The sequence below is a fragment of the Prionailurus viverrinus genome, unplaced genomic scaffold, assembly GCF_022837055.1.
Source record: "Prionailurus viverrinus isolate Anna unplaced genomic scaffold, UM_Priviv_1.0 scaffold_33, whole genome shotgun sequence".
Taxonomy (NCBI): Eukaryota; Metazoa; Chordata; class Mammalia; order Carnivora; family Felidae; genus Prionailurus; species Prionailurus viverrinus.
This window is the reverse complement of record NW_025927604.1, coordinates 1,737,261-1,763,868: the sequence shown is the minus strand read 5'-3', so window position 1 is coordinate 1,763,868 and position 26,608 is coordinate 1,737,261. Positions and strand designations below refer to the sequence as shown.

Here is a 26,608-nt window from a genome sequence, read left to right as displayed (position 1 = left end):
CTCTGGCAGTTTTTTGGTGGAATCTTTTGGGTTTTCCATGTGGAGTATATGTCATCTGCGAAGAGTGAAAGGGTGACTTCTTTGCCAGTTTGGATGCCTTTTACTTCTTTGTGTTGTCTGATTGCTGAGGCTAGGACTTCCATCACTATGTTGAACAACAGTAGGGAGAATGGACATCCTGTTGTGTTCCTGATATTAGGGGGAAAACTCTTGGTTTTTCCCCATTGAGGATGATATGAGCTGTGGGCATTTCGTATATGGCTTTTATGATGTTAATGTATGCTCTTTCTATCCCTACTTTCTTAACAGTTTTATTAGGAAAGGATGCTGTGTTTTGTTGAATGCTTTTTCTGCATCTATTGACAGGGTCATGTGGTTCTTATACTTTCTTCTAATGTAGTGTATCATGTTGATTGACTTGCAAATATTGAACCAGCGCTGCAGCCCAGGAATGAATCCCACTTGGCCATGGTGAATAATTCTTTAGATGTACTGTTGAATTTGATTTGTTAGTATCTTGTTGAAAATTTTTGCATCCATGTTTATCAGGGATATTGACCTGCAGTTCTCCTTTTTAAGTGGGGTCTTTGTCTGGTTTTGGAATCAAAGTAATGCTGGCCTCACACAATGAGTTTGGAAGCTTTCCTTCCATTTCTGTTTTTGGAATACCTTGAGAACAATAGGTATTAACTCTTGTTTAGATGTTTGGTAGAATTCCCCTAGGAAGCCCTCTGGCCCACGACTCTTGTTTGCTGGGAGATTTTTGATAAGCAATTCAATTTCTTTGCTGGCTATGCATCTGTTCAGATTTTCTGTTTCTTCCTATTTGAGTTTTGGTAGTGTGTGGGTGTCCAGGAATTTGTCCATTTCGTCTGGATCGTCCAGTTTGTTGGTATATAGTTTTTTCAAAGCATTGTCTTCTAATTGTATTTGTTATCTCTTTCATTTGTGATTTTACCTGTTTGCTTTTAGAGAAGTCTGGCTTGGGGTTTATCAATTTTGTTTATTCTTTCAAAAAAACCAGCGCTCAGTTTCGTTGATCTGTTCTATTTTTTTAAATTCTATATCATTATTTCTGCTCTAATCTTTATTATTTCCCTTCTTCTGACTTTTGGCTTTATTTGCTGCTCCTTTAGGTGTAAGGTTAGGTTGTGTGTTTGGGACCATTCTTGTTTCTTGAGATGGGCCTGGATTGCAATGTATTTTCCTCTCAGGACTGCCTTTGCTGCATCCCAAAGGGACTGACTGTCATGTTTTCGTTTTGATTTGCTTCCATGTATTTTTAAATTTCTTCTTCAATTTCATGGCTAACCCATTCATTCTTCAGTAGGATGTTCTTTAACCTCCATGTATTTGGGGGCTCTCCACGTTTTTTCTAGTGGTTAATTTCAAGTTTCATAGTGTTGTGGTCTGAAAATATTCATGGTATGATCTCGATCTTTTTGTACTTGTTGTGGGCTGTTTTGTGACCCAGTGTGTGATCTATTGTGGAGAATGCTCCATGTGCACTGGAGAAGAATGTGTATTCTGCTGCTTCAAGATGAAATGTTCTGAATATATGTTAGGTCCATCTGGTCCAATGTCTTATTCAGAGCCGTGGTTTCCTTATTGATTTTCTGCCTAGATGATCTGTCCATTGTTGTACGTGGGGTATTAAAGTCTCCTACAATTACAGTATTATCTAAAAGTTTGCTTATGTTTGTGATTAACTTAATTTCTATTTGGGTGCCTCCACATTTGGATGGACCCCTTGATTATGATATGATGCCCTTCTTCATCTCTTGTTACAGTCTTTGTTTTACATCTAGTGTGTCTGATAGAAGTATGGCTACTCCGGCTTTCTTTTGACTTCCAGGAGCATGATAGATGGTTCTCTATCCCCTCACTTTCAGTCTGCGGGTCTAGAGTGAGTCTCTTGTAGACAGTGTATAGATGGATCTTGGTTTTTTTTTTTTTATCCTTTCTGATACCCTGTGTCTTTTGATTGGAGCATTTAGTCCATTTATATTCAGAGTGATCCTTAATCTGGGGAAAGAAACAGGCATCCAAGTCCAAGAGGCACAGAGAACTCTGTTTAAAATCAATAAAAACAGGTCAACACCATGACATATCATAGTAAAACTGACAGAATTCAAAGATAAGGGACAGTTCTGAAATCATCAAGGGACACACATGCCTTAACCTATAAGGGTAGACACATAAGGGTAGGGGCAGACCTGTCCACTGAACCTTGGCAGGCCGGAAGGGATTGGCAGAAAATGGTCAATGTGCTGAACAGGAAAAATATGCAGCCAAGAATCCTTTGTTCCGCAAGGCCGTCGTTCAGAGTAGAAAGAAAGATAAAGACTTTCCCAAACAAAACTGAAGGAGTTTGTGACCACTAATCCGGCCCTGCAGGAGGTCCTAAGGGGACTCTGTGAGTGGAACGTGGCAAAGACCACAAAGGACCAGAGTCATCACCACAGACATGAAATCTCTAGGTCACCCCACTGGCTTCTGAACGGGCCTGATTTACAACTGCCTGTGAAGAGTCTAAGAACAGTCATGTCCTATTTTGTCTCCATTATTCACGTTTCTTAAGAGATTTTTAATCTTATTGTGATAATAGTGATTTCGATTTGAAAAATATGACAATAATCTGTTGTCACAAAAGTTCATTTGCTTTTAATAATTGTATTGCCGTAACATCAAAAAATTTATGCACCATAAGTACTGTAGATAGCCTGCACAAAATATTTGAAAATAATAGACTAAACATTTCCACTCAAAATACATCAAATTCAAATAGAAAATTATTTACATTTCTCGTATGAAACGCTGAGACCATGCTGTTCATTCCTGAGACGTATGTCTAAATCTAGCTGCGGACAAAGACGTTAGAAGACTTTCCTGTCAATAATAGTTAATATTGGATGTCTAGTTAGCCTGTAAGACTCGCTCCTTGTAGATAACACGGAGAACTCCTGTTTCATCAGGATGCACCCTGCGGAAGCTGCAGAACCAGCTTGTGTGGGGCTGTGTGTATTTGCTGAGACAGTTTCCTGAGGCTCGCGTGCGGCTGGTTCTGGAGAGGCCTCGGTGGCCTCGTCTACTTGGCCGCCTCACCAACCAGCCGCAGTGAGTTCCTTGCTCCATTCACTGCAGTTTCGCTCAGTGTACAGGGGCGTGGCAGAGGGACAGGGGGCAGGGGGTGGGGGGCGGGGGGCGGGGGGCAGGTGCAGGTGGCCGGCCCGGTGTGTGCAGCCTCGGGCTCCGGTCATCTTGACACACCGTGTTCAGAGGAAATGGGAAAACAGGAAGTCCGTAAAAGCTGACGCTGTTAAGAAACTGTCTTAATTCTTGTCTATTTGTTATTTTTTACAGTTTGTTTATCTATTTTGAGAGAGAGATTGAGAGAGAGAGCATGTGTGCATGAGTGGGGGAACGGCAGAGAGAGAGGGAGAGAGAATCCCAAGGAAGTTCCATGTTGTCAGCAGAGAACCTGACGTGGGGCTCGATCCCAGGAAACGTGAGATCATGACCAGAACCAAAGTCAAGAGTCCAATGCTGAACCGACCGAGCCCCCCAGAGGCCCCTGGGTCCATTTAAAGAAAATTAGGAAACAAAATGCTTCGAGAGGCCCCTGCTGCCCAGGGCCCAAGGCCCTTCTCTTTCGCCCTGGAGAGAAGACTCACTGTTCTGAGGGGACGTCAGTGGAAACCTGACCGCACCGTGCGTGTGCTTCGCGGGGATTCGAGCAAGGCTGTTAACCAACTCACTGATCGCGCCGTGCAAGAACGAAGTCTCCTTTCCAAGCTTCTGGGTGTTAAACAAAAACTTGAAAGGACTAATGAGGGTGCACCCCCCCCCCCAAACTGGCATGCGGAACGTTACAGAGATGAGCTCAGCTGAGGCCACAGTTCCGCATCCACGGACAGTCAGCTACTGAGAAAACTCACGGTAAGCAGAGGCTGAAGTGGGCGTCAACCCGGATTTTATGGGAAAACAGGCCTCGTCGTTTCGTTGTATTCAGCACTAACTGAGCGTGGCCCCTGTGTTTCCGGGTCAGTGCTGTGGTGTCCACGTCGCCCTTCTGGTCCCCCAAAGCTGCCATCGCTGACTCTGTTTATAGAGGAGGAAACTGAGGGTCAAGGGGGTTACATCCGAGTACTGAGTAGCAAAAATAAGCAGCAGGGTTGGAGCCAGGTCTGTGTTTGGGTTAGATGGCGTTTCTCATTAAGGGGGTATATTTGTGTAAGATACGCATGTGTATGTGATCACCCTACTTACGGTAACACAAGATTTGTTACTCTTTGTTCATAATGTGTTGTACACGCCAAGTGTATACGTTTATACAATGCATGCAAGTACTTAATTGAAAGGCTGAGCTGAGCCAGAGAGCAGAACTGGTGGCCAGACGAGCCCAGGATGGCGTAAGGCAGCCAGCGTCGGGTGCCCGGCTGAGAGGGGACGGTGACGTTCAGAAGCATAGGTGCTGGAGATGCGGGCCTCCCGGTTCTGCATTAAAGCATCGTTCTGGTCTGGATTTGTCCGTCGCCACGTTCTGGCTTTGCAGGCAGTTGTGTTCAGACACAGGACCTGAGACTGTGGACGGACATAAGAACATGCAGCGTTATGCCACATGGATCTCTTCCAAACTTTCATTGAGTGTGTAAATATGACAGATGTGTTGGCAAATTTACTGACTTAAATTCAAACACTGAAAGCATCTACTAGGAAATTCTAACTGACGAGTTCTTCCTCCCAAGCTGGGACTTGGGCGTGTGTGGTGATTGGTGCCAGGGTGGGTCTGAGCTTGGGTTCGGGAAATGGTGCGACCTGACCGCCAGAAACCTGGCTTTGCCTGCAGCACACCGTCTCTGAGCCCCCGGCCTGGTGACATCTCACGGGCTGGCCCTGGGGTGGCTGTATGCAAAACAGCCACGGCTGTGGTCTGCATCCCCCCATTCTTTGGTGCCCAGGGACCTAGAGAGGAGAGTAAGAGACCAGAGAGGTCACGGGTGGTCATGGGAGGAGTGGGCACCTGTCACGGGGAAGCTGGAGCCCGTGTCCCCTCCACCCTGTGACACGCCTGCTGCATATCTTGCAGATGTCTGGGACCCTCTGGTGTCACTGGAGTGAGGACGTGAGGGGTCTGCTGAGGGGGCAAGGTGGCCGTCAGGTCGAGGGCGCCAGCGGCTGTTCCCTGGTGAAGGTGGCAGAGGGTCCAGGCCTCCGTGGGTGGTCCTTGTGGCCTCTGGGAAGGCACGAGAGACCCACAGACCGGGCGTGGACATATCTCACCCTAACCCTGCGGCCAGTGCTTCCTGGGGCCCTCCCGCACCTGATGTTTCTGTGAAATCTTGTGTCTGGATAGATTTCTACTAAAAGTACATTTAATGATGTTAGGCTATTTTAATTTTATAGTTTTGTATAAGCAATAGCTGAAAACTATTCTTCTGTAGTGAAAATGTGGAATGGTGAATTACTGCTCTTACGTGAACTGATTTATGTTCAGTATTTCTGCTTTGCAATATCACGCACTGCATTTGCTCTTACGTCAAAAGCGCAAAATGGCTCAGCAAGGTGTGTCTTGTGTAGAAAAGGCAGGATCCACAGTTTCTAGTAAAATGTGGGTGTGGGGGACGAGTAAACGACAGAGGCCATTGGGCCTCTAACAGGTGCGTTTCCTCCTCACCACGGGCACCTCGGCGACAGCTTCTCTGGCCGTGGCAACCGTGTCCACGCCATCCTGGCCGCAGTTCTGGACTAGCTCAGGGCAAACCGCAGGACAGAGGACCCCAAAGGAAGAATATCCTGCACAAAACACATTCCCTTCGCTCCACAGACGTTCACAGTCTGTGCCATTCCGAGGACATTCAATGACGTGCAGATGAAAAATTAGGAAATACTTGATTTTTAGAGATGGATGTGGCCATAAACGCCCGTAGGAACACTGACTCGACGGATGTGATCCTAAACGCCCATAGAGGCGCTGACCTGGCCCATAGAGTGTCCATTAACGCCCGCACGGGCTCTGACCCGACGGATGTGGCCGTAAACACACGTAGGGGCACTGACCCGACAGGTATGCCCGTAAATGCCCGTAGGGGCGCTGACCCATAATTTCTGTAACGTAGTAAATGGGTGGTTCTGGATGGAGTGGACCTTGCATGGGCCCAGGTCCCTTCCCACAGCCTGCTTCAGCTCTGGATTCTTCTGTGTGAAAAGAGCAAAAGATACTTTTCCTGCTGTTTTAAAATGTGTTACAGTAAATACGTGTTCATCTTGTTCGTTTTGTGACTCAGAGGGCGAGGCCACACTTGGTGCCCAAAGGCAGGCGCCAGGTGGACCTGCTCCGGCCCCGGGGAGGCGAGGCGGCTGGTCGGGGGGTGTCTCCCACAGGGGCAGCTGGGTGCTGGGTGGTCAGGGCCCGGAGCCCTCAGGTCAGTGCTGGGACGTGCCCTCCCCAGGAGCCATGCCACCCCCCCACCGGCTGCCCGCGGGGATGTGGAGGGGTCCATCCTGGCCCGGCGGCCATCCTGGTGTCGCTTCTCGGGCCACCCCGCCCCCACCCCATGCTGAGCCGCTGCCCGGCCGTGTGCCCTGGGGTGGTGCTGACGGTGTCACTGCGCCCCGAACCAACCCCCAAGCCCGTGTGCGGTGTGCACGGGTGGGTGTGGGTGTGTGCGGACGTGCATGTGAGGGTGTGCGGGTGCGTGCACGTGGGTGTACGTGGGTGCATGTGTGCATGCGTGTGGGCGTGTACAGGCAGGCGTGCAAGCGTGGGTGTGCATGCCGGGGTGCATGTGTGGGGAGGCGTGTGCGTGGGTGTGGGTGTATGTGGGTGCGCGTGTGCATGCGAGTGCACGCGGGTGGCCTGGGAGGTAGCACACTACGGAGGCCAGCCCGCAAAGAGAAGAGTTCTGGAGGCAAAGTCACCACCCGAAAGCTGAAGGAAACATGACGCTAGAGACAGAGCAGAGTCACCAAGCCTGTCCCTGAGATGAGTGTCAAGCCCGCCCTGTGCCAACGTGATTACGGGTTTTTAAAGTAAGAAAGACGAGAGCATCGGGCGTGAACAGTGTTGAGAAGGGCCCGTGACGCTGCAGTCAAAATAGTTCGTCATCAGACACGTCGCGTACTCACCTTAAATTACATGCTGACAGCAGAGTTAATTACGCGATTATGGAAACATTCTTTCCTTTAAGAACCTCCCTCAGAGCCCTGCCAGGAACTCAGAGGTGACAGTTCAGTCTGGCTTTTCCGCCGCTCGGCTCGCCTCCCCTCGCTGAATCTCTGATGCTGAGGAAGTAGTGTCTCAAGGTTCTTAACTGTTAAGAGTTCGGATTTAAAATTCCGCGCTGGTATCCGGGCTTTGTACCCACCGTGGGGTCTTCCTCGTAGGGAAAACACAGTGTGTTCGGAGGATGTGAGGCTTCTGGGTTTTTTTTTTTTTCATTATTTAGGGGTATATAGGTGACATGTGTCTTGCTTTCTGCAAGAAAAGAAGTGTTTGTAAAAGTCTTACGTACATTTTGTTCTAATCAATTTCACTTCTAAAAGCACTAATTTTATGACACAAGGTCATAGTATTTAACTAAGGCAAGGAGTATTTTCAAAGTCTGTCTCTTCAGGGAGGTACGGGGAGGGCAGGAGGCCGAGGGAGGGGACTGTCCCCTCCAGGTGCACCCCACCTGCCCTTGGCTTTCCGGATGTGGCTCAGATACCCTTGGCAACCCCTAGGGGTTTCACCCAGTGACCACATGAGGCTGTGAATGTCACGTCCATTTCACAGATTTTAAGTGTAGGGGTAATTGGGACTTCTCGCAGAAACCCATCTTCTTAAATTGCCTCTAGGTTGTGAAGGTCCCGCAGGGTTCCCAGACCAAGTCATGGCGACGGGGCGTCCAGCTTTGGCCACCTCTCCCCCAAGGCACCACATGGCGCTTCCTGTTGCTGTGTGCAATACCAAAGTACGGTTGTGTTGTGTCGCAGTCTGAAATTAGATTTAAAAACGGGCCCGTACCTCCAGCAGGATGTCTCAAGGTCGAAATTATGAACTTGTGACCCACAGGCATTTTTGTCTGCTGTGCAGCGCACTTGCCATTAATTGAACACTAAGTGGTGAGTATTCAGCTGCTTGCTAGCATTTGAGTCTTTCCTAGGTTTAAAAATTACCTTTACTTTATTCATCAAAACTAGAAAGAAATCCAAGTCCCATCTTGGAGCTTCTCTAAGGATAACACCGAGGCATTGCAGTCCGCCACGTAGAAGCATATTCTAAAGAGCCACGTAAAATAAAGGTTTGGATTTGGAGTCTTTGGTCTGTGGTCTGCATAACAAATTTAGTATACCGCCTTCTCAGGAACCTCCAGTGAACAGCTGCCTCATAGTCATCGGCTCAATGTTAGGTCAGAATATCCAAAATCCAGAACTTCAATAAAGCCACCAAACACTTGCCGTCCATTCTAGTGACTTATTAGTTAATTTCATGGAAATAAACGTGGAAAGAAGCCGGTTGCTATGGACTCTAACCTGTGAGCCCCCGGTGGGGGCCCCGAGCTGCATCAGATAGCCCATGAGCAGGCATGAATTATACAGCACTCTGCTCTGGTACGAAAATATCGACAATCATTTTAATTATTTAATTGAAATCATTTTATTTATTTATTTTTTTAAAATGTTTATTTTTGAGGGAGGGAGAGAGAGTGACAGAGTGTGAGCAGGGGAGGGGCAGAGAGAGAGGGACACAGAATCTGAAGCAGGCTCCAGGCTCTGAGCTGTCAGCACAGAGCCCGACGTGGGATTCGAACACATGAGCTGTGAGATCATGACCTGAGCCAAAGTCAGACGCTCATCTGACTGAGCCACCCAGGCGCCCCAGATTGTAATCATTTTAAAATTACAGTTAATATTTCTGTTTTAAAAATTACATTTAGGTTATGCACTGAATGATGCTTAATCAGCCTACAAACATAGACGTTTTTAAACACACTTCTCCCTAGAAACAGACACAGTGCTTGGGTACTACAACATCTTGCGTGGCCTGGTCCTGATACACGCGAGTGGTGTTTCGTGACACGTGTCAAAGCGCGTGCAGTGTCAAAGTAACGGAGATTCCAAAGCCATATCTAAGCACCTGTACAACACGAATCTCAAAGAAGGAGGCCTGAGAATTTATCTCTTACAAACTCCCTTTATGATTTGTATGCACAGTGACATTTTCAAGTCCTTGCACGAGACATCGGATGTGTGAAACAAGACGAAGCGGCTGTTGGCACAGACCTCCCGTCCAGCACGGGCTCTGAGAAGATCCGTGAGCACAGGAAGAACCAAGTGCACTTGAAGAAGCCCGCACAGCACGTCTCCCGCAGTGCTAACCTCTGCCCTAAATAGTAGAAGCAAGGTGCTTGTTTTCAGGTGCTGGGCAGCCGGCCATATAAGACCGCGAGCCGTGACGGAGGGGACACCACAAGGTGACAGTGCAACTCACACACAGCATGTGGTCCTGGCGCACCAAGGAGACAAGGACAAGGACGCAGGGCTTCTGGATCAGCTAGAAGCCGTGGGGCGGGGCAGCAGGGTCCCCGGAAGGAGGTGGCGTTGGGAGCTGGAAGCGTGTCTGCGTAGGTTTTGCGCAAGTCCTTGGCCGAATGCCAGGATACCAGTGCGCAGGGAAAGACCACCCTGTGCCCCCCAGTCAAGGCGCTGAGGGCACAACAAGCAAAGATGCCAGAGGTCTAGCCGTGCTGGTAACACCGCGGCTCCATCCCGGCCAAACCGGAGAGACTGAACTAGATGTGCAGCTGCGAATTCGGAAGGGCTGCGCCTCGGGCACAGAGGCAACCATAAAGCTGCCATAACAGAGTCTCTAAAACCAGCCCTTGGCAACAAGTGTGAACGGGACAGCACTGGAGGCTGAATCCCTTCAAGTTACAGGGGTTTAGTAAACACTTTGGTTTCTGCAAACCCACCCCAACATAGTTTAAAACTCCCTACGTTTAAGGTGATTACGGTAAGTGATCTACCTGCTGAACAGAAATGCCCTGGAAGAAAACATAGTCCATAGTCACTACCTTGGGTCGTTGATAACGTCTGGTCTGCAGCCAGAAACTACTAGTGACGCAAACAAGAACGAGTGACATGAAGCTAAGAAAACACGCAAGCAGTAGAAATAGACCCCACGTGAAAATACGGAATTTAGCAGACAAAGATCTTAACGCAGCACTTTCAAATATGTTTAAGGCCTTAGAGGAAAATACGGTCGTAATGACTGAACAGATGGGGACTCTCAGTGAAGAATCTGCAACTTCAGAAAATGAACGAATGGTAACCATAGAACTGGAAGCATAATAATTAGAATCCAATGCCTACTAGTTCGTCTTCCCATGGAGAGAAGATGGCAGTAGGACTGCTCGAGAGACCAGGAGACAAATGGAAAATTGCCCATCTCAAGAACAGAGACAGAGAGACTGACAAATGAGCCCCAGTGATGTGTGGGACACATCAGGTGGACGAGTCCCAGAATGAGGATGGGGATGGTCATAAGCCCGACGCATACAAAGAAAACTATTCCAATCAAACTGTCGAAAACTGAAAGAGGAAATTCAGGCAGCAGCCAGATTTTAAAAAGACATTACTTACCCGGGTACAATGATGTAAATGAGTGTTTATTAAGAATTTTACATGCATGGGATAATAAATATTCTTTAAAAATGAAGGGATACAGACTTTAAAAAAAATTTTTATTTTTTATTTTTTTAAATATGAAATTTATTGTCAAACTGGTTTCCATACAACACCCAGTGCTCATCCCATCAGATGCCCTCCTCAATGCCCCTCACCCACCCTCCCTTCCCTCTCACCCCCCACCAACCCTCAGTTTGTTCTCAGTTTTTAATAAGAGTCTCTTATGTTTTGGCTCCCTCCCTCTCTAATGCCTTTTTTTTCCTTCCCCTCCCCCATGGTCTTCTGTTAAGTTTCTCAGGATCCACATAGGAGTGAAAACATATGGAGTCTGTCCTTCTCTGTATGACTTATTTCACTTAGCATCACACTCTCCAGTTCCATCCACGTTGCTACAAAGGGCCATATTTCGTTCTTTCTCATTGCCACGTAGTATTCCATCGTGTATATAAACCACAGTTTCTTTATCCATTCATCAGCTGATGGACATTTAGGTGCTTTCCATAATTTGGCTATTGTTGAAAGTGCTGCTATAAACATTGGGATACAAGTGCCCCTACGCATCAGCACTTACAGACTTTTTAAAGTAAATCTAAGCTAAGAAAATGCCACCAGGGGGGCTGCACTACAGGAAATCCTAAGAGGTGGTCTTCCAGATGAAAGGACAGGATGCCAGGGGGAGACGTGCATATACAGGGAGTGAGGAGCACCACAGGAGGAGCGTGCGTGTGTAAGACGTCTGTGCTTCCTTCTCTGAAGTTCCTTTGAAGTTAGATAGTTCAGGGGACAGAATGATAGCACAGTAAGGCGGAGGTGGTGATGTATGTGGACGTAAGAGACAGCAAAAATAGCACCAAGGGTGGGGGCCAAGCACATTGAGATGCTCTGCTGTGAGATCCTGGCACTGGTGAAGGGAGGCATGGGAAGGAGGATGTATCAGATACAAGGTTTGAAGTGATGCGGTACTGACTCAGAGTAAACACTGATAAATTAAGAGTGTGTATTATGATCCCTATAGCCAATGAGGAGATAAAAAAGAATAATGAAAGAAATTAACCCCTAAAAGAATATGTTCAATGAACTGGGAGAAAACCCAAGAGGAACAAATAACAAATTAGCAATGTATAACTAAACCCCGTGACACGAGAATTATATTAAATGTAAACGAACTAAACGTTCCATTTGAAACAGAAATTATCAGACTGAATTAGACCCAAGTCTGCTTACCACGGGAAGTATTGTTTAAATGTAAAGATGCAGATGGGTAGAGATTAAAAGAGTAGAGAATATGTATCTTATAAACAGTAACCAAAAAAGGTGGCTTTGTTAACGTCTAACAAAGTAGTCTTCAAGATAAGCAGTGTCCAAAAAACAAAGAGAAGTGTTTCGTTACGATTAAAGAATCAATTCATCAGGAAGACGTTCTAGTCTTAAGTATGGCACACACCCAGTAATAGAGCTTCCAAATACATATACCAAAACCTGGCAGAAATGAGAATTAGACAAGCCTCTCATCATCTATGGAGATTTTAATACTCTTTATGCAGAAGTTGATATGACGTGTAGACAGAACATCAGTAAGGACATAAAGGACATAATCAACCTTATGAAGCAACTGGAACCTAACTGCCTTTTACAGGGAACCACACCCCAAGCCTACAGGGTGAATATGGAACGTTCACCAAGATCACATGCAGGGCTGTGATAGGCTATTTAGGACTGTAAACTCAACTATTCTGTAATTGGTGAATTCTGTCAAAGAAATAACATGTGACCTCCACAGTTTTTCGGGAAATAGAGGAAGATGGAATGTATCCCACTAATTGTGTGAGGCCAGGATAATACGGGTACCGGAACCTTTCGATGGCATTATAAGTAACGAACGTTACAGACAACAACCCTCACGAACGCTGGTGCACAAATGGTCAACAACCTGTGAAAAAACCCAAAGGGTACCACATCACGAGCAAGTGATGTTTGCCCCAGCAGCGCAAGCGGGCACAACATCCAAAGTGCAGACTTAACTGATAACACAGCAAATGTGTTGATAATACCCTCCAACGGGAAGGAGCCCAGATCTCCTTTAGCAGGTGAGTGGATGAGAAATGCAGGTGTACGCGAACAGTAGAATACTACCCACTGATGAAAACGAATCCTCTGCCGATACAGCTCAGACTTCCTGCTGAATGGAGCCTTGTGCATATACTTCCTGTGTGGTCCTATTTGTAGAAGTTCTAAGAGTCAAAACTAATCTAGCTGACCTGACTTCTGTCAGACTGACGTGGCTGGAGGGCAGGAATTGCCTACAAACTGCCACAGGGAACTTTGTGGGGACAAGGTTTGTGTGGGTGTGGATGGGGCAGAATTAGCCTGTGTCGTGATTCAGGTTCTGGCATGCGGTGTATCTGTTTGTCAAAGCTCATCAAACTGTGCTCCTACATGAGTACATGTTGTGGGTGGTTCATGCCTCAAGATTGCTCAGTAAAAATAAAAGGAGTTGCAAAGCCCACAATTATCCAAAGCAGGAAGAAGACAGCAATACCTGAAAAGTTGCTTTCAAATCTCTTATTCAAAGTTTTACGATGACTAATATTTTTTTTTCTTTTAAAAAAATGACTTAGGGGCACCTGGGTGGCTCAGTCGGTTAAGTGTTGGACTCGTGATTTCGGCCCAGGTCGTGATCTCCTGGTTCATGAGTTCGAGCCCCGCATCGAGCTCTGCCCTGACAGCACAGAGCCTGCTCGGGATTCTCTCCCCCCCCCCCCCGCCCCTCAAAATAAATTAATAAAGTTAAAAAAATGCCTTAAAGACGTATTTCGGCATACGGCAGAGATGGAGACCCCCATTAGTGGGGTCGGCGCAGCAGAGAACGGGGGTCCGCTCCCCCTCGCTCTCGGCTCCTGCTCACGCGCTTGGCGAACTAGGGTCGCCGCTCAGGGCCGCCCCTGCTGACACTCGTTCCTGCAGAATCGTCCTTACCCCTCACGGCCGTCGCCTGTTCCCGCTAGGCCATCAGGGTCTCGGGCCAGCCTGTAGGCGGCTCTTCAGACAACACCTCAGGCATCTTAGGTAATCCTGTAAAACGTGCGAACGCCGTGTTCTCCTCGAGCAAGTGCTGATAACTGCTAAATTATATTTAGATACAGACTTCATTCCAACGGAGTTAGAGCAAGACAAGCTCTCCCTACACAAGGGATAAATAGAACAAAGCATAATCACCCTCAAGGACCCGGGTTCCTATTAACCAGAAGGTGCTCTGCCTCCGAGCGTGAGGTCTGTGGGTGAGTCCCGCTTTGTGTCAACTGTGACCCATAAACGTTCTTCTCTTCCGTGCCCTCGATCGCGATTATTGGCAGTATGGCTCTAAGTTTCAGAAAGAGAATAGGAAGAAGGTCCTCGGGAAATGTACCAAGTGTGTGATGAGGTTTGGACCGAATTTTTTCCCTCTTTACAGTTTTGAATTTCCCAGTTGTGTAGGGTGTGGTCGTGTCTCCACCGTGAAGGTGGTGTTTTCGTGCTTCCGTGTGGACACGTGTGCGTGCACGCCTGAGGAGAGCCGGCACGCTGGCATGCCGTGTGCCACGCGTGGCTCTCCGTGCCCGTGCGTGGCAAGACGCCGGGACGCGTGTTACTTCATCTCCTCTCTCTCATTTCCAAACGGTTTCCGTGTCTTGTATCACAAGTACTTGGTTTTCCTGGCGTTTCTGAGATGTCTCCATCGTGTGGCACGTCAGGGAACCAGAGGGAAGGGATTGCCCTGGGGAGGGTCTGTGAGGGCCTCCCCACGGGGCCCCCCGCAGAGGGGCCGCCCGCCGCCCGCCCCTGACGCACCTGCCCCGACGCTGCGCCTCCAGCCGCCCCCAGCAGCTCCCGAGGTTCCCACCCGTTCAGAATCCGTCTCGTGGTCACTGCGGCAGCGAACAGGAGAGGTCCCGGGACTCGGTTAGTTGCACATCGGTGTTTCACGACGGCCTTTTCCGCTTTAGCTCTTCGGCACCTTTGGGCCGCGTCACAGAGCAAGTGGGGGAGGGCGTGTTTTGTGTCGCCTGCAGTGGGCGCGTGACTCCTGCCTTACCTGTGCGGGTTGTGAGGCGCTGACTGGCACAGCCCGCGGCGTCTCGGGTCCGCTGTGGGAACGCGGCCCCTTGCTCCTGCAAGCTAGAAGGATTGAGCAGCTCAGCTTGCTTTCTTTCTCTTTTTTCTTTTTAACGATTACTCGGTTTTGAGAGAGAGAGACAGAGAGAGAGAGGGACAGAGAGTGGGCGGGGGAGGGGCAGAGAGAGAGGGAGACACAGAATCTGAAGCAGGCTCCAGGCTCCAAGCCGTCAGCACAGAGCCCGACGTGGGGCTCAGACCCACAGACCACGAGATCATGACCTGAGCCGAAGTCAGACGTTCCACCGACTGAGCCCCCCAGGTACCCCCACGCAGCCGTCATTTCTTACAGGAACATGGACCGCAGGGAACTCGGGGAATTGGCCCTTTGCCCTTGGAGCCGGTGGTGCTGAGTCGGGGGCTGCTGTGCACTCGGGAGCCTGCGTGCTGGCCGGATGCCCTCACCCCTGCCCGGGGCTGCCGTCTCCATGCTGGGCCGCGGGCTCCACGGGAGGATGGGTCAGGCTGCTACTGGCCCCTCCCTCAGAACCCAGACGGGAACTTGGGGGTCCTCTTGCCTGGAGCCCACTTCCGATCCTGCCGCCTGCGGACCCGGCAGCGCGGGGTCGGGTCTCGAGCCCGTTTGCGTGGGTTCTGCGTTTCCCACGCACCTGCCTGTGGTCTGCAGGCTCCACGGAGGAGGGACTGTGCTCGCGCCCACCGGGCAGTCAGCGTGGCCCCTGACCCGGCCTCTGTGCGTGTGATCGGCACTAGCACATTCTGTCTCCAGACCCGGAGGCGCCCCACTGCAACGTTTGACGTGGCCATGGCCGCAGCCCCTCGGCCTCCTGGACTCGCCCCTTCCCACGTCAGGCTCTCTCCCCGAAGCTTCCCCTTTGACCTTTCTCTTCTGTGCAGTGTTTTGTTGACAAAAGAGAGAATTAGTTTAAATTCGCATGGGAGGGCACTTACTTCTTTCCAGATCTTCCAGAAAATTGTCACATGCTTTTTAAACAGTTGAAATGTATTTCCTTTGAATTTTAGGCGACGGGATGCTGGTGGCTGTCCCTGCATTCGGTGCTGACTGACTCTGTGACTGTTGCTTCTTGCTTACCGTGCACAGGATTCGCCGTCGCCTTCCTCGCCCGCAGCTGACGCGCCACAGTATGAGAAGCTCTGGCTGGACACGCTGTCCGTTCCTCTGTCTATGGCCCGAATCTCCAGGTGCAAGGCTGGAACAGGAAAATGCAGGTGTGTGACCGCCGTCGGAAAGCGGGACGCTGGCACACCCCCCAGCCGCCGCCTGCCCCAGAGCATCTGTGTCGTGAGGCAAGCGTGTGTGACGTGTTCTGGTAGAGCGAGCATTTGCGAAATAAATAGGTAACGAGTCAGAGGAAAGGTAGGCACTGAAAGGAAACCGTAATCAGAGCAGTAGTAGATCTGTTGTCGGCAACAGGCCTCCCGTGGTGAGGTGATTCGTGTTAGTTCTTCTGAATCGCCGATCACTGGAAAGACCGTACGTTCGTGTGTAAGTGTCGGTAGAATTAGACAGGAAATAAGAGTGCATTCGTGTCCAAGTTGCAGACGGTTCCAGAGAAGTCACTTACAGTCCGTGGCCTCGTTGTCGCTGTTCATAAAATGAGGGGTTACACCTGCATCCGTGTCCAGTAAGGCTGCTTGTCTCCGAGCTCGGTTAATTAATCCATTTCAAAGATTTATGTGCGAAGGTTGTGTTTCCATAACTGTTTCTGCGGACTCAGCGTTTTGCTCTCTTCCCAGGCATGGCGTGTCCTCTGTGGCTAACCACCGTGGCAGGGACGGCACGGTGCTGGTGAATTGCCTCTCGGTTGTACGACGGGTGTGCAGACACCTGTGTGAGCCGTGGCCTGTCAGCCAGGGAGGAGTTTGCTGTTTGCAAACTGAGCACTATCTTTGACAAAACGTGCGGGCCCGCACCTGCCTGTGAGTGTGTGCCCTCGTGCGTGCTCATGTGTGGGTGGGGGAGAGCGGAGTCCAAGGTTCTCTTCTCTGGTCCCTCGGTGAAGGAGGGAGTCTGTCTGATGACGCTTTTGACGAACGGCTACCATTTCATTTTCGGTATCAAGTGACATCACTTGCGTAGCCTCTCACAGTCAATGTGCACATCCGTGAGAGGGCACTTTTGACACCATCGCGTGCACGCCAGCTCTGAGTCTAAGTTTTGCATGTGTGGCCGTTTGGAGAAGGTCAGTAGACCTGAGAAGTTAGGGAGGTGGGAAGACATGGATGGGCATGTGGGTAGGTAGGTAGGTAGGTAGGTGGACAGTAAGGTGGGAAGGTAGGTAGGTAGAGGGAGAGAGAGAGAGGAGTAGGCAGGCAGGCCGAGGTAGGCCCGTCGGTAAACAGCCATGTGTAGGCCTAACAGCAGTCGTGGCCACAGATCCCTCTTAAAGTGTGTGTGTGTGTGTGTGTGTGTGTGTGTGTGTGTGTGTGTGTCTGCCCATCCCCCTGTTTGAATAAGAGGCTCTGGGAGAACCAGGGCCACCGGACGTCTTCAGGCACCTGCTGTCTCGCGGGACGAAGGGGCGGCCCGGACCAGCCTCTGGTTGGAAGGCCAGCACTCTCGTTTCCCACAGGCCGCGGCTGTGCCCTGTGCCGTCCGCGGGGTGCGTGACAGAACGCTACCGCCTGACTGGGTTCTGCCAGCCGCTCCGCTGCCTGGGGTGTTCAAGCGGGTGCTCCTGGCGACGGGAGAGCCGAACCCATCGGGCCTCCAGCAGGCGCCCGCTGGGATGAGCACGTTGTGCCTGTGGACAACACGCGGTTCGGGAGGGCTCCTGCTGCCGCCTCGGTGCCGCCCCGTCTCCTGTCCCGGGGGAAAGGCCGCAGAGCCGCCAGCCCACGGACAGCCCTCAACTCTTCCGGAGACAAAATCGTGTCGGTTGAAGGCCCCATGTCACCCGGGCAGCGCGTGCGGGTCCAGAGACGTCTCAGGGGCGCGTCCTCTAAACACACGATTGGCTCAGTCCATGCTTGGTTGTGCTTCACCTGGTCCCTTCGAAAGGACGCCGGTTTGGGATTCCAGGACCCGGGTTTGAGTCGAGGTGCGTGTGCCGGGGTTTGGAAGTAAAGGCAGAGAGGACGCCTTTAGGACCAAGGGAACTGTGCATGCAGAGTGTCCAGGGTCATTCCAGGAGGCTTCCGGAGATGGCCTGGATACGCCTCGGAAAGCCTTGCTGTCCTCGGACAAGCCGCCAGACCGCTGGGGAGGTGCACAGCGCATGGGGAAGAGTCCTGGGTGGGGAAGGGTCCTGGAATCGACATATTGCCGGTTTCCCTTTGCCTTTCCAGGGCCCCATGGCTTCACCCAGCGAGGCGTGTGTTTAAACAAGTAGGTGGGGAAAGATGTTAATACCTCACTGCCTCCTAAGGTCTCGCGCAGGTAACGTAAACTAACACTGTAGGTTTAAAGGAGCTCTCAAGTATCCTGAAGGCTTGTGAGATTACAGAATTCCTAAGTTCTGCAGAAGAGGAATGCCTGACCTGAAAGAAGAAAATCACGCTTTGAGAGATGTCACCAAGAGCGTCAGGCAGTCTGAGTCTGTCCCGCAGGCACTGGGCACAGCTGGACTCGGTTGCAGGGCACAGACCTCCGTGGTCCTGCTCAGACTAGCCTCTGCATGCCTCTGGTTTAATGCTGGCCTCGAAGACAGTATGGACGGGGCACCTGGGTGGCTCAGTCGGTTAAGCATCCGACTTCGGCTCAGGTCACGATCTTGTGGTTCGTGGATTCGAGCCCCACGTCGGGCTCTGTGCTGATAAGTTTGGAGCCTGGAGCTGCTTTGGAGTCTGTGTCTCCCTCTTTCTCTGCCTCTCCCATGTTCACACTCTATCTCTCTCTGTCTCTCAAAAATGAATAAATGTAGGGGCACCTGGGTGGCTCAGTCGGTTAAGTGGCCAACTTCGGTTCAGGTCAGGATCTCGCGGTTTGTGAGTTCGAGCCCCGCGTCAGGCGCTGTGCTGACAGCTCGGAGCCTGGAGCCTGCTTCGGATTCTGTGTCTGCCTCTCTCTCTGCCCCTTCCCTGATTGTGCTGTGCCTCTCTCTCAAAGATAAATTAACATTAAAAGACGACCAAGAAAAAGATAGTACAGAGTTGTTTCTGAAACTTGGAAGCGAGGAAGGAGGGGTGGGGAGGGAGGAGGAGGAAGGAGCAAAACTGAAACTTTGGCCCCTTTTGCCTCACTTGTGTTGAGTCTCTGAAAGTAAGAGTGAAATTGTGTCTTACCACTGCAGCGATTCCATTTTTCTTCTGGGAGACGACCTTACGTTAGAAGACGGAGCACAGAGTGTGTGTTCTTTCGTCGAGAGCAGGGCACCCGGGGGGTCAGTCGGTTAAGCGTCCGACTCTTGAGTCAGGTCATGATCTCAGAGTTTGTGGGCTCAAGGTCCAGGTCGGGCTCTGTGCTGGCAGTGTGGAGCCTGCTAGGGACTCTCTCCCTCTCTCTGCCCTTCCCTCCCCCCAGAAAATAAGTGAATAAACCTTTAAAAAAGAAGAAGAAAGCACGTCGGGAGCCAGATGGTTTGCAGACGGGAACATTTTGAGAAGCGACAGGGGCTGTCAGGATTATCCCGCTAAATACTGTGATTTCTATCGCAAGGTTAGTTTCATGCCAGGAATGGACTCCTCTGTAGCAGATTTTCTGTGGTTGGGAATCGTGCGGGTGCAGCCTCGTGGCGCCTGTGGGCCTGGTGTGGCCGAGCAGAGCTGGGAGACCACGTCCCGCGTCCCGGGAGCCGTGGCGTCTCAGTGAGGGGAGCGGCTTGTAAAGGATGTGGATGGAGTCGGCGCTCAGCAGGACGGTCAGGAACTGAGGGTCTGATCTGCATCGGGCTCCTGTGCTCATCACTTGGCTTAATTTTTATCTAGGAAGATGGCAGGGGACAGTGGGAAGGAGCGGGCCAGAAGTGTCCTGGGAGAGGCATCGTCACGGTCAGTTCGTCATTGGACGGTGTCCGTGTCTCTGCTCAGGGGGGATCGTGAAGAACCCTTGTGCTGACTTCCTCCGTGGGGCCCACAGGGAGCCCGGTGCCCCGCAGGCCGGCTGGCAGTGCTCACAGCCAGGGCTCTGGTCTCCATCCCAGCACTCTGGCCGTAAGGGTTCTGGAAGTTTCATTTTAGGCGTAGAAAGTTAGGGTGCTCATATTTGTTGAAAGAGAACGATGCCATTCTGGAAGCGTCCCTACAGACTTGGAGTTCGTCCATTATGCGGAGGTCTGGGAGCCGGTGCCCGCAAACCGTGTTTCTGAGCCTCAGACCTGCTGGGATGGCTGGGCAAGCCCGGCCGCCGGAGAGCGGGGGTCCTGATGCGGTGCCGGCCCAGGCTTTTGCCCGATGATTCCATATGTCACTGGCCCGGCCTGGGTGACGAGCCTGCCTCAGAGCCGACGCCTACCCAAGAGGGAAGTGAGGTCCCTGCACGAGCGGCGAATTCTGTGCCCCTTCATCCTGTGTTCCTGGTCCGTGATTACCGGCTTTAACGCCCACACAAGACTGCCGTGCTTTCTCTGTGCGCTTTTCCAAAGCACAGACCACGGCCTCACCATGTGTGGACGTGCTGCCCCCTCCACGCTGGCCCTGGGACGAGCTTCGCGTCATGGCTGGAAGGCGGGGTCTCGGCCGTCCCTCGGGGAGCAGGGACCCCTGCGTCAGTGGTCAGCTCTGGTCAGGTCTCCGTGGCCTGCACAAGCCTGTGGAAACCACGGAGAGTCGCCCCCACCTCGTGGCCCCCCCCTGCTAACCTGACCAGTGGCCGTTCCTGGCGTGGGCTGGGGTTGACGTAGAGCAGACACTGCCCGTTGATCAAACGTGTAGCGCGAAGCTGGACAGCCTCCCCGGCCAGGGACGGCGGGCCGTGCCCTCCTGGAGATTCGAACCCTGAGCTGTACCCAATGTAAACAGAGCCAGTGGCCGGGACTTGCTCCGTGGCTGTGATCCTGGGGGGCCGCTCCCCTGCGGTATGTGCCGACGTGGAAGTGCTCCGTGTCTGTCTTTGCGGATCCAGTGGTGGTTTCCCCAAGTGGCACCTCCTGGCACTCTGAGGGTCACGAGCACCCTGCCTGCGGGTCCCCACATGCACGTCGTCGTCCTTCCAAGCAGGATGCACCCGAGTGGGGGGGGGGGGGGGGGGCGGGGTGAACAGGCACCCAGAGCTGGACATGAAAACAATCAGGAGGGGTCTTAAAGTGGCTGGAGACACACGTGCCTGCTTCCCGCCCACTGCACGGGTCCCTCAGCCAGAACAGAACCCCCCCTGCCCCCGCCGCCCCAGTGCTGCATGCAGAGCAGGGGTGTTTAGTCCCGTGCCTCTGCCCTCGCTTATCAAGGTCCCGTCCTTACAGGGAAATACAGGAACTGGAGGGACAGGGTCTCCACGCCACTGAGGGGCGCTGTGCCCTGGATGACCTAACACTCTCCCGGTGCCCAGAGGATCTGCATCGCCCTCGGCAGGGGGTCCACAGGCTCCCACGTGGCTCCGGGCAGGCCTCCCACGTTCACTCACTGGTTGGGCCCTGACCCCGGGAACAGACGGGGACCCTGCTCTTGACTTACCCGAACAGCTTTCTAACCACTTTTGAGGACAAACCCAGCGAATCAGGCCTATCTGGGTTTCCATTCCTGCCTCGGCCTCGCGGGCAAGCCTGGGTGCGCCACACGGACCCTGCCTCCCAGGGCCACGGCACCACGGGCACCTCCTGTCTCCGCCAGTCCCGCCCTGCTCTTACCCAGAGGCCATTTTCTCCCCGAGACCGAAGGTGTCCCAAAATGCTTTCTGATGCCACATGTCTGCCAGTCTGTGAGAAGGTGACGGGGGCCCTCAGGCGGCATTCGCAGGGCGCACGGACCCCTGCCCGGGACCCACGCGTTCCTGCGCGGAAGGTGACAGAACCACTGCGGGTCCTCAAGCTCTGTGGCTGCCCCAGCATGCTTGCTGCCTTCCAGCAGTGTCTCCGTCCCAGGAGAGAGCGCACGGGGTGGCCGCACGGGGTGGCCACACGGGGTGGCCACGGCCCGTCTGGACCGTCCAGCACATCCGGTTGTACCAAACAAGTGCACGCGCAGGATGCAGGCAGGCATGGGAAGCAGGGGCGCCGAGTGGCGACGACGGCGGTCTGCGTGGTTCTAACGCAAGGGAGATGCCCTTGTGATCCCCGCCAGGCAGCGTGCTGTCGTAAGAGCCGAGGTTGCAGAAGCAGAGACTGGGTTCTGTGCATACGTGTGCACGCGTGTGCATATGCGTGTGTTTGTGTGTGTGTGTGCCTTTCCAGTTTCTGGCCTCGTGACCTTGGGTACGTTGATCGATCTACACAGGCCTCCGTCTCCTCGTCTCCAGGTGGTGACACCAAGGGGACCCTCTGCGTGGGGTCACAGTGAGTCTAAACCAGAGCGGTTTGCGGTTTACGAACTGTCGTGCACAGTGGTGGTCGCAAGGTCGGAAGCAGCGTCAGGGAGCTCTCTTTACCATTCGTTGTGTCATTATAACACACGAGGTATCTCTTTGGCCTCTAAACTTTGTTACTTATTTAACTTGAAAGACTTACATAGGATTGTGAAAATAACCCATACGCTCGTTGAAAGAACATAAGATTCATCACACATCCCTGGCCCGTCTGAGAAGCGGAGACAGCGTGAGATGCTGTATGTTTTACACCCTCTTGAGAGTCTTTTCGATGCATTTCGGTGACTTCCATAAAATCAACTAACATGCTGTCAGCCGGAAATCGTTGACAAAAGGCTCTTTGGGGACACAATTTAAGCACCATGTGGACCAAGAAGTTACTGCGAACACTTCACTGACAAACGCCAGACAGAGCGGAAAGTCTACGACCGCCGGAAATGAGCCCGTCTGGGGAACGTTTGCTGCAGACCTCGCGATGGGCGGGGAGGCCACGTTCAGGGTCAGTGGAGTCCCTCCGGGCCAGCCTCCCCGTCACCCACACGCTTGGTGTGGGTTTGCCGAGTCACTTTCAGGGAACAGCCTCGGCGTTCCCTTGTCCCGGACCCGGGCCATCCCTCATGCCCGGGACTCACTTCCACAGTAGGGCCTCTGTGTCCCATGTGTGCTGTGCGTCAGGAGTCGCCGGCTGAGACTCCAGACGGCCTCCAGGAGCTCTTGGGGCCCAGGGAGGGTCCTGCCCCTCTGCCTGCGGCCCCAGTCCCTTCCTGCCCCATCCCTGAGGACCTGAGACGTCGAATCTCCATGACGGAGTTTTGCCCGGGAAGCATGTCTTGACACGACCCGGTGCCGTGTGCTGCTCCGGGGACCCTGCTGTGTGTGTGCAAGTGTGTATATTCAGTGTGACAGCCATCAGATTGGAACTTTAAGGGTCCTGCGTCCGAAACCTAGGAAGGATGGCGACGCTTCCTAGGGAGGGGAGAGCGGTCGTGAGCACTTGGAGGGCGGGGGGCCGCCAGCAAGGACGCGGAGCCTGTGCCGGGGGTGAGGATCGGAGCCGTTGGGGCATCTCTGACACACACACCTGTGCATGCGTGCGCACACACCCCCGTGGATACGCACAGCTACAAATACTGACTCTGGGAAATACAGAAAATGCAGGTGTGTGGGGGACCGGGAGCTGTCACGGCCTGTGACTCCGGTACGCTGGCCTAGACTTGCTGTGGAGACAGAGGTCACGTTGTGGATAAGTACATGGGGGCCAGGGTTTCAGGCACAGCATCGATGCTCACGGTGCTCGGCGGAGCCGCCCCGGGCGTGCAGAGAAACCCTGTGCTCCCGGGCGCCCCCACACTCGCGGGCACCCTACAGACCCACCAGCTGCATTCTGTGCTGCAAGCTGACCTTTCCGGGACCTGGGCTGCTTGGGGGCCTCACTGCTTCCTTTTTAGCAGTAAACCCGTAAGACGATTTTCACTGCAGGGTAGGGGACACGCGATATCCTTTCCGTTTCAGGCCGGATCGAAGGGATCTCCTGTCTTTGTAGGTTGCAAGTGATCCCCACAAGTTCAGGTACCACATGCCCCCGTGCGGTGTCATTGGGGCGTGGCTGTCCTCTGTGTCACTCACTGCTTAGAGCTGGAAGTCCGTACCACCCCCCCCCCCGTCCCCCTCGCCTGCTTTGCCCATCCCCCACCCTCACTCCGGTGACCACCAGATCGTCTTCTGTATCCAGGAGTCTGTTTCCATTTGGTTTTGGTTTTTCACTTGTTCCGTTTTTCAGGTTCCACGTATGAGAGGGGGGGACCAGCTGGCACTTGTCTTTCTCTGTCCGACTTACTTCACCGAACGTTGTACTCTCAAGGTCCATCCGTGTTGCTGCAAATGGCAAGATCCTGTTATTTTTTACGACTGAGTAATGTTCCACTGTATACGTGTATCACAGCTTCCTTTCTAAAAACTTTTAAATGTTACCCGAGTCAAAGTCGGACGCTTAACCGACTGAGCCACCCAGGCGCCCCTAAATGTTTCTTATCTTTTTCGAGAGAGAGAGTGCAAGCAGGAAAGTGGCGGAGAGAGGATGAGAGGGAATCCCAAGCAGGCCCCTCACTGTCAGCGCAGAGCCCGACGTGGGGCTCGAACCCACGGAGTGTGAGATCATGACCTGCGCTGAGATCAAGGGTCAGACACTTAACCGACGGAGCCCCCTGGGCGCCCCGATGCACCACGTCTCCTTTATCCGTTCACGGCTGGATGGACACTGAGGTGGTTTCTACGTCTTGGCTGTTGTGAACGTGAGGGTGCGCGTACGTCTTGGGAGTGGCGATTTCACCTTCTTTTGACAAATGCTGACACGCGTGGCTCCGGGGTCGGAGGGTGGTTCTACTTGCAACTTGTCGAGGGGCCTCCACACCGTTCCCAGAGCAGCTGCACGGGGGCGCCCCCACCAGCAGTGCACGAGGGCTCCTCTTTCTCCGCGTCCTCACCGACACCTGTTGTTTCCTGAGTTGTTCACGTTGGCCGCTCTGACAGGTGTGAGGTGACGTGTCCTTGTGGCTCGATGATGCGCGATGGCGAGCATCTCGTGTGTCCGTTGGCGTCTGGATGTCGTCATCGGCGAGATGTCCGTTCAGGTCCTCTGCCCGGTTTTTAATCGAACAAATGCACAGGTTTGGTCACGTGACAGCTCGGTCCTGCCCTGCCCCCCACCTGTGTTAGGGCCGAGGACACAAGAGGCGGGAGATTCCTCAGCTCCTGGTGTGAGGTGCCCACCGCCTGTGGCCTCTCTGTCCACAGTCAGAAAACGCGATTTTCTATCCACGATCCGTAGGATATTTTGGGTAATTGTCACGCCCGATTCGTGCCAGGCTCTGTGACCCAGGTGTACTGTTTGAGTCATGAGGGTTTACTTTCTGAAGCGGAAGGAGGAAACAAGGCGGGTGAGATCCACGTGCACGTGGTCCGGGTGGTGTCGCGGTCAGTGCGCTGAATCGAGCTGACGCTCGGATTGCACGTCTTCGGGGGTGGTGGCTGGAGGGTGCAGGGGACGTTTACACAGGAGAGGTCGTGCGGGGGCCGGGGCTCGGTGGACGGTGGGTGCCAGTGAGGTGGGTGCCAGCTGGGTTCGGTGACCGTTGGCCACTGTTCCTGACGACTTGGGGTGGCCCGGACGAAGCAGCGGGCTTCCATAGGCACGGGTAATGGCGAAGCAGGACAGAAACCCAAGACTCAGCTGCTTGTGTTTGTGAACTAAACCGTGGACGGTAACTTGGTTCCTGTAGGAAGCGTGGCTCCCTGTCCAGAGCACAGACCTGGAGGGAGCTGGGCGGTGCTGAAATCTGGTCTCCAACCTTGTGAGCTGGGCGGGTGACGTGGTCTCTCGACGCCACTCTGGGAAGCCGGAACGGTAACCCTGTTTTACAAGGTCGCTGAGAGGAGACATGCGTTACACGAAGAGCGAGAGTCAGGCCGCACGGTGCTGGCGCAAAGCCAGGCCTGAGGAAATGGTCACCTTCCGGTCCCCTCACTGCCCCGGCTAATGCTGAGTGTGAACCGTTCACGCCCCGGACCGTCGTCCTCCGACAAAGGGGGTGACGTCTCAGGGAACAGATGCGCAAAAGAAGCACAAGTCACCCGGTGCCGTGTCACTGGCTCTCCTGGCGGATTTTCCAGAAGAAATGGTAACTATAGTAATTACGTGCCTGCGTCTGCCAGGCCACACTAGCACCTGCCGAGTCTGGTCCACACAGCGCGGCCCCACAGCCCATCAGCACACCTGTTTGGGGGTGTGGAAGCCGCCACCCGACTGGGGGCTGGGGTCGTGGGTGTGGAAGCCGTCTCGATCCATCAGATCGGTCCTCTAGCACCCACGCAGTGGGCAGGGGGTTGGGCGCACCTCGCCTCACGCATCGGGCTGCACGTGCTCAGGCGGCAGATGTTCTCGATCACACTGTAGGTGCTCCCGTAGGTGGGAAACAAACGAACCCGGCATGAGTGCTCACGGAGCTCAGCATCTGGTGGGAGGCACAGGCAGGCAGCGAGCAGACACGAGAGTCGAGCAAGGAGACAGTGGTGAGTGACCGTAGGATCCTTGTGGTTCTGTTCTATCTCTGCTCCTCCTTTAAGGGGCACCCCGTGCAGGTGCTCAGCCCGTGTGGGGCACCGTGCCGCTCACACCACCGCGGGGCCAGGGGCTGGGCGGACACAGGCCTGGTCTCGGGAAGGTGACAGGAGGTGACAGAGGAGGACGCCAACTTGCTCTGTTTGGCACCACCAGGGAGAAGCTGGTTTTCTCGTCTGGACCTGCTCAGCTTTCGTCGTCCCTGGCTCTCCTAGGAGTGCTGCCTTAGAATAACCGCCCTGGGGAGAACGGTGCCTGGGTTCAGACTGGCGCTCCGGGCCCCCGTGTAA

The 26,608-nt window shown here is 52.9% G+C and overlaps 1 protein-coding gene across 4 annotated transcripts in view; it reads left to right on the top strand.

Moving 5' to 3' along the window:
* Positions 1 to 26,608, top strand: part of SNTG2 (syntrophin gamma 2) — a 136,610-nt gene that overhangs the window by 56,442 nt on the left and 53,560 nt on the right. For all 4 annotated transcript variants that reach the window (XM_047845279.1, XM_047845280.1, XM_047845278.1 and 1 more), the window contains one exon: positions 15,887 to 16,014. In XM_047845279.1, the coding sequence (XP_047701235.1) occupies positions 15,887 to 16,014 (128 nt within the window). The remainder of the gene's footprint in view (positions 1 to 15,886; positions 16,015 to 26,608) is intronic.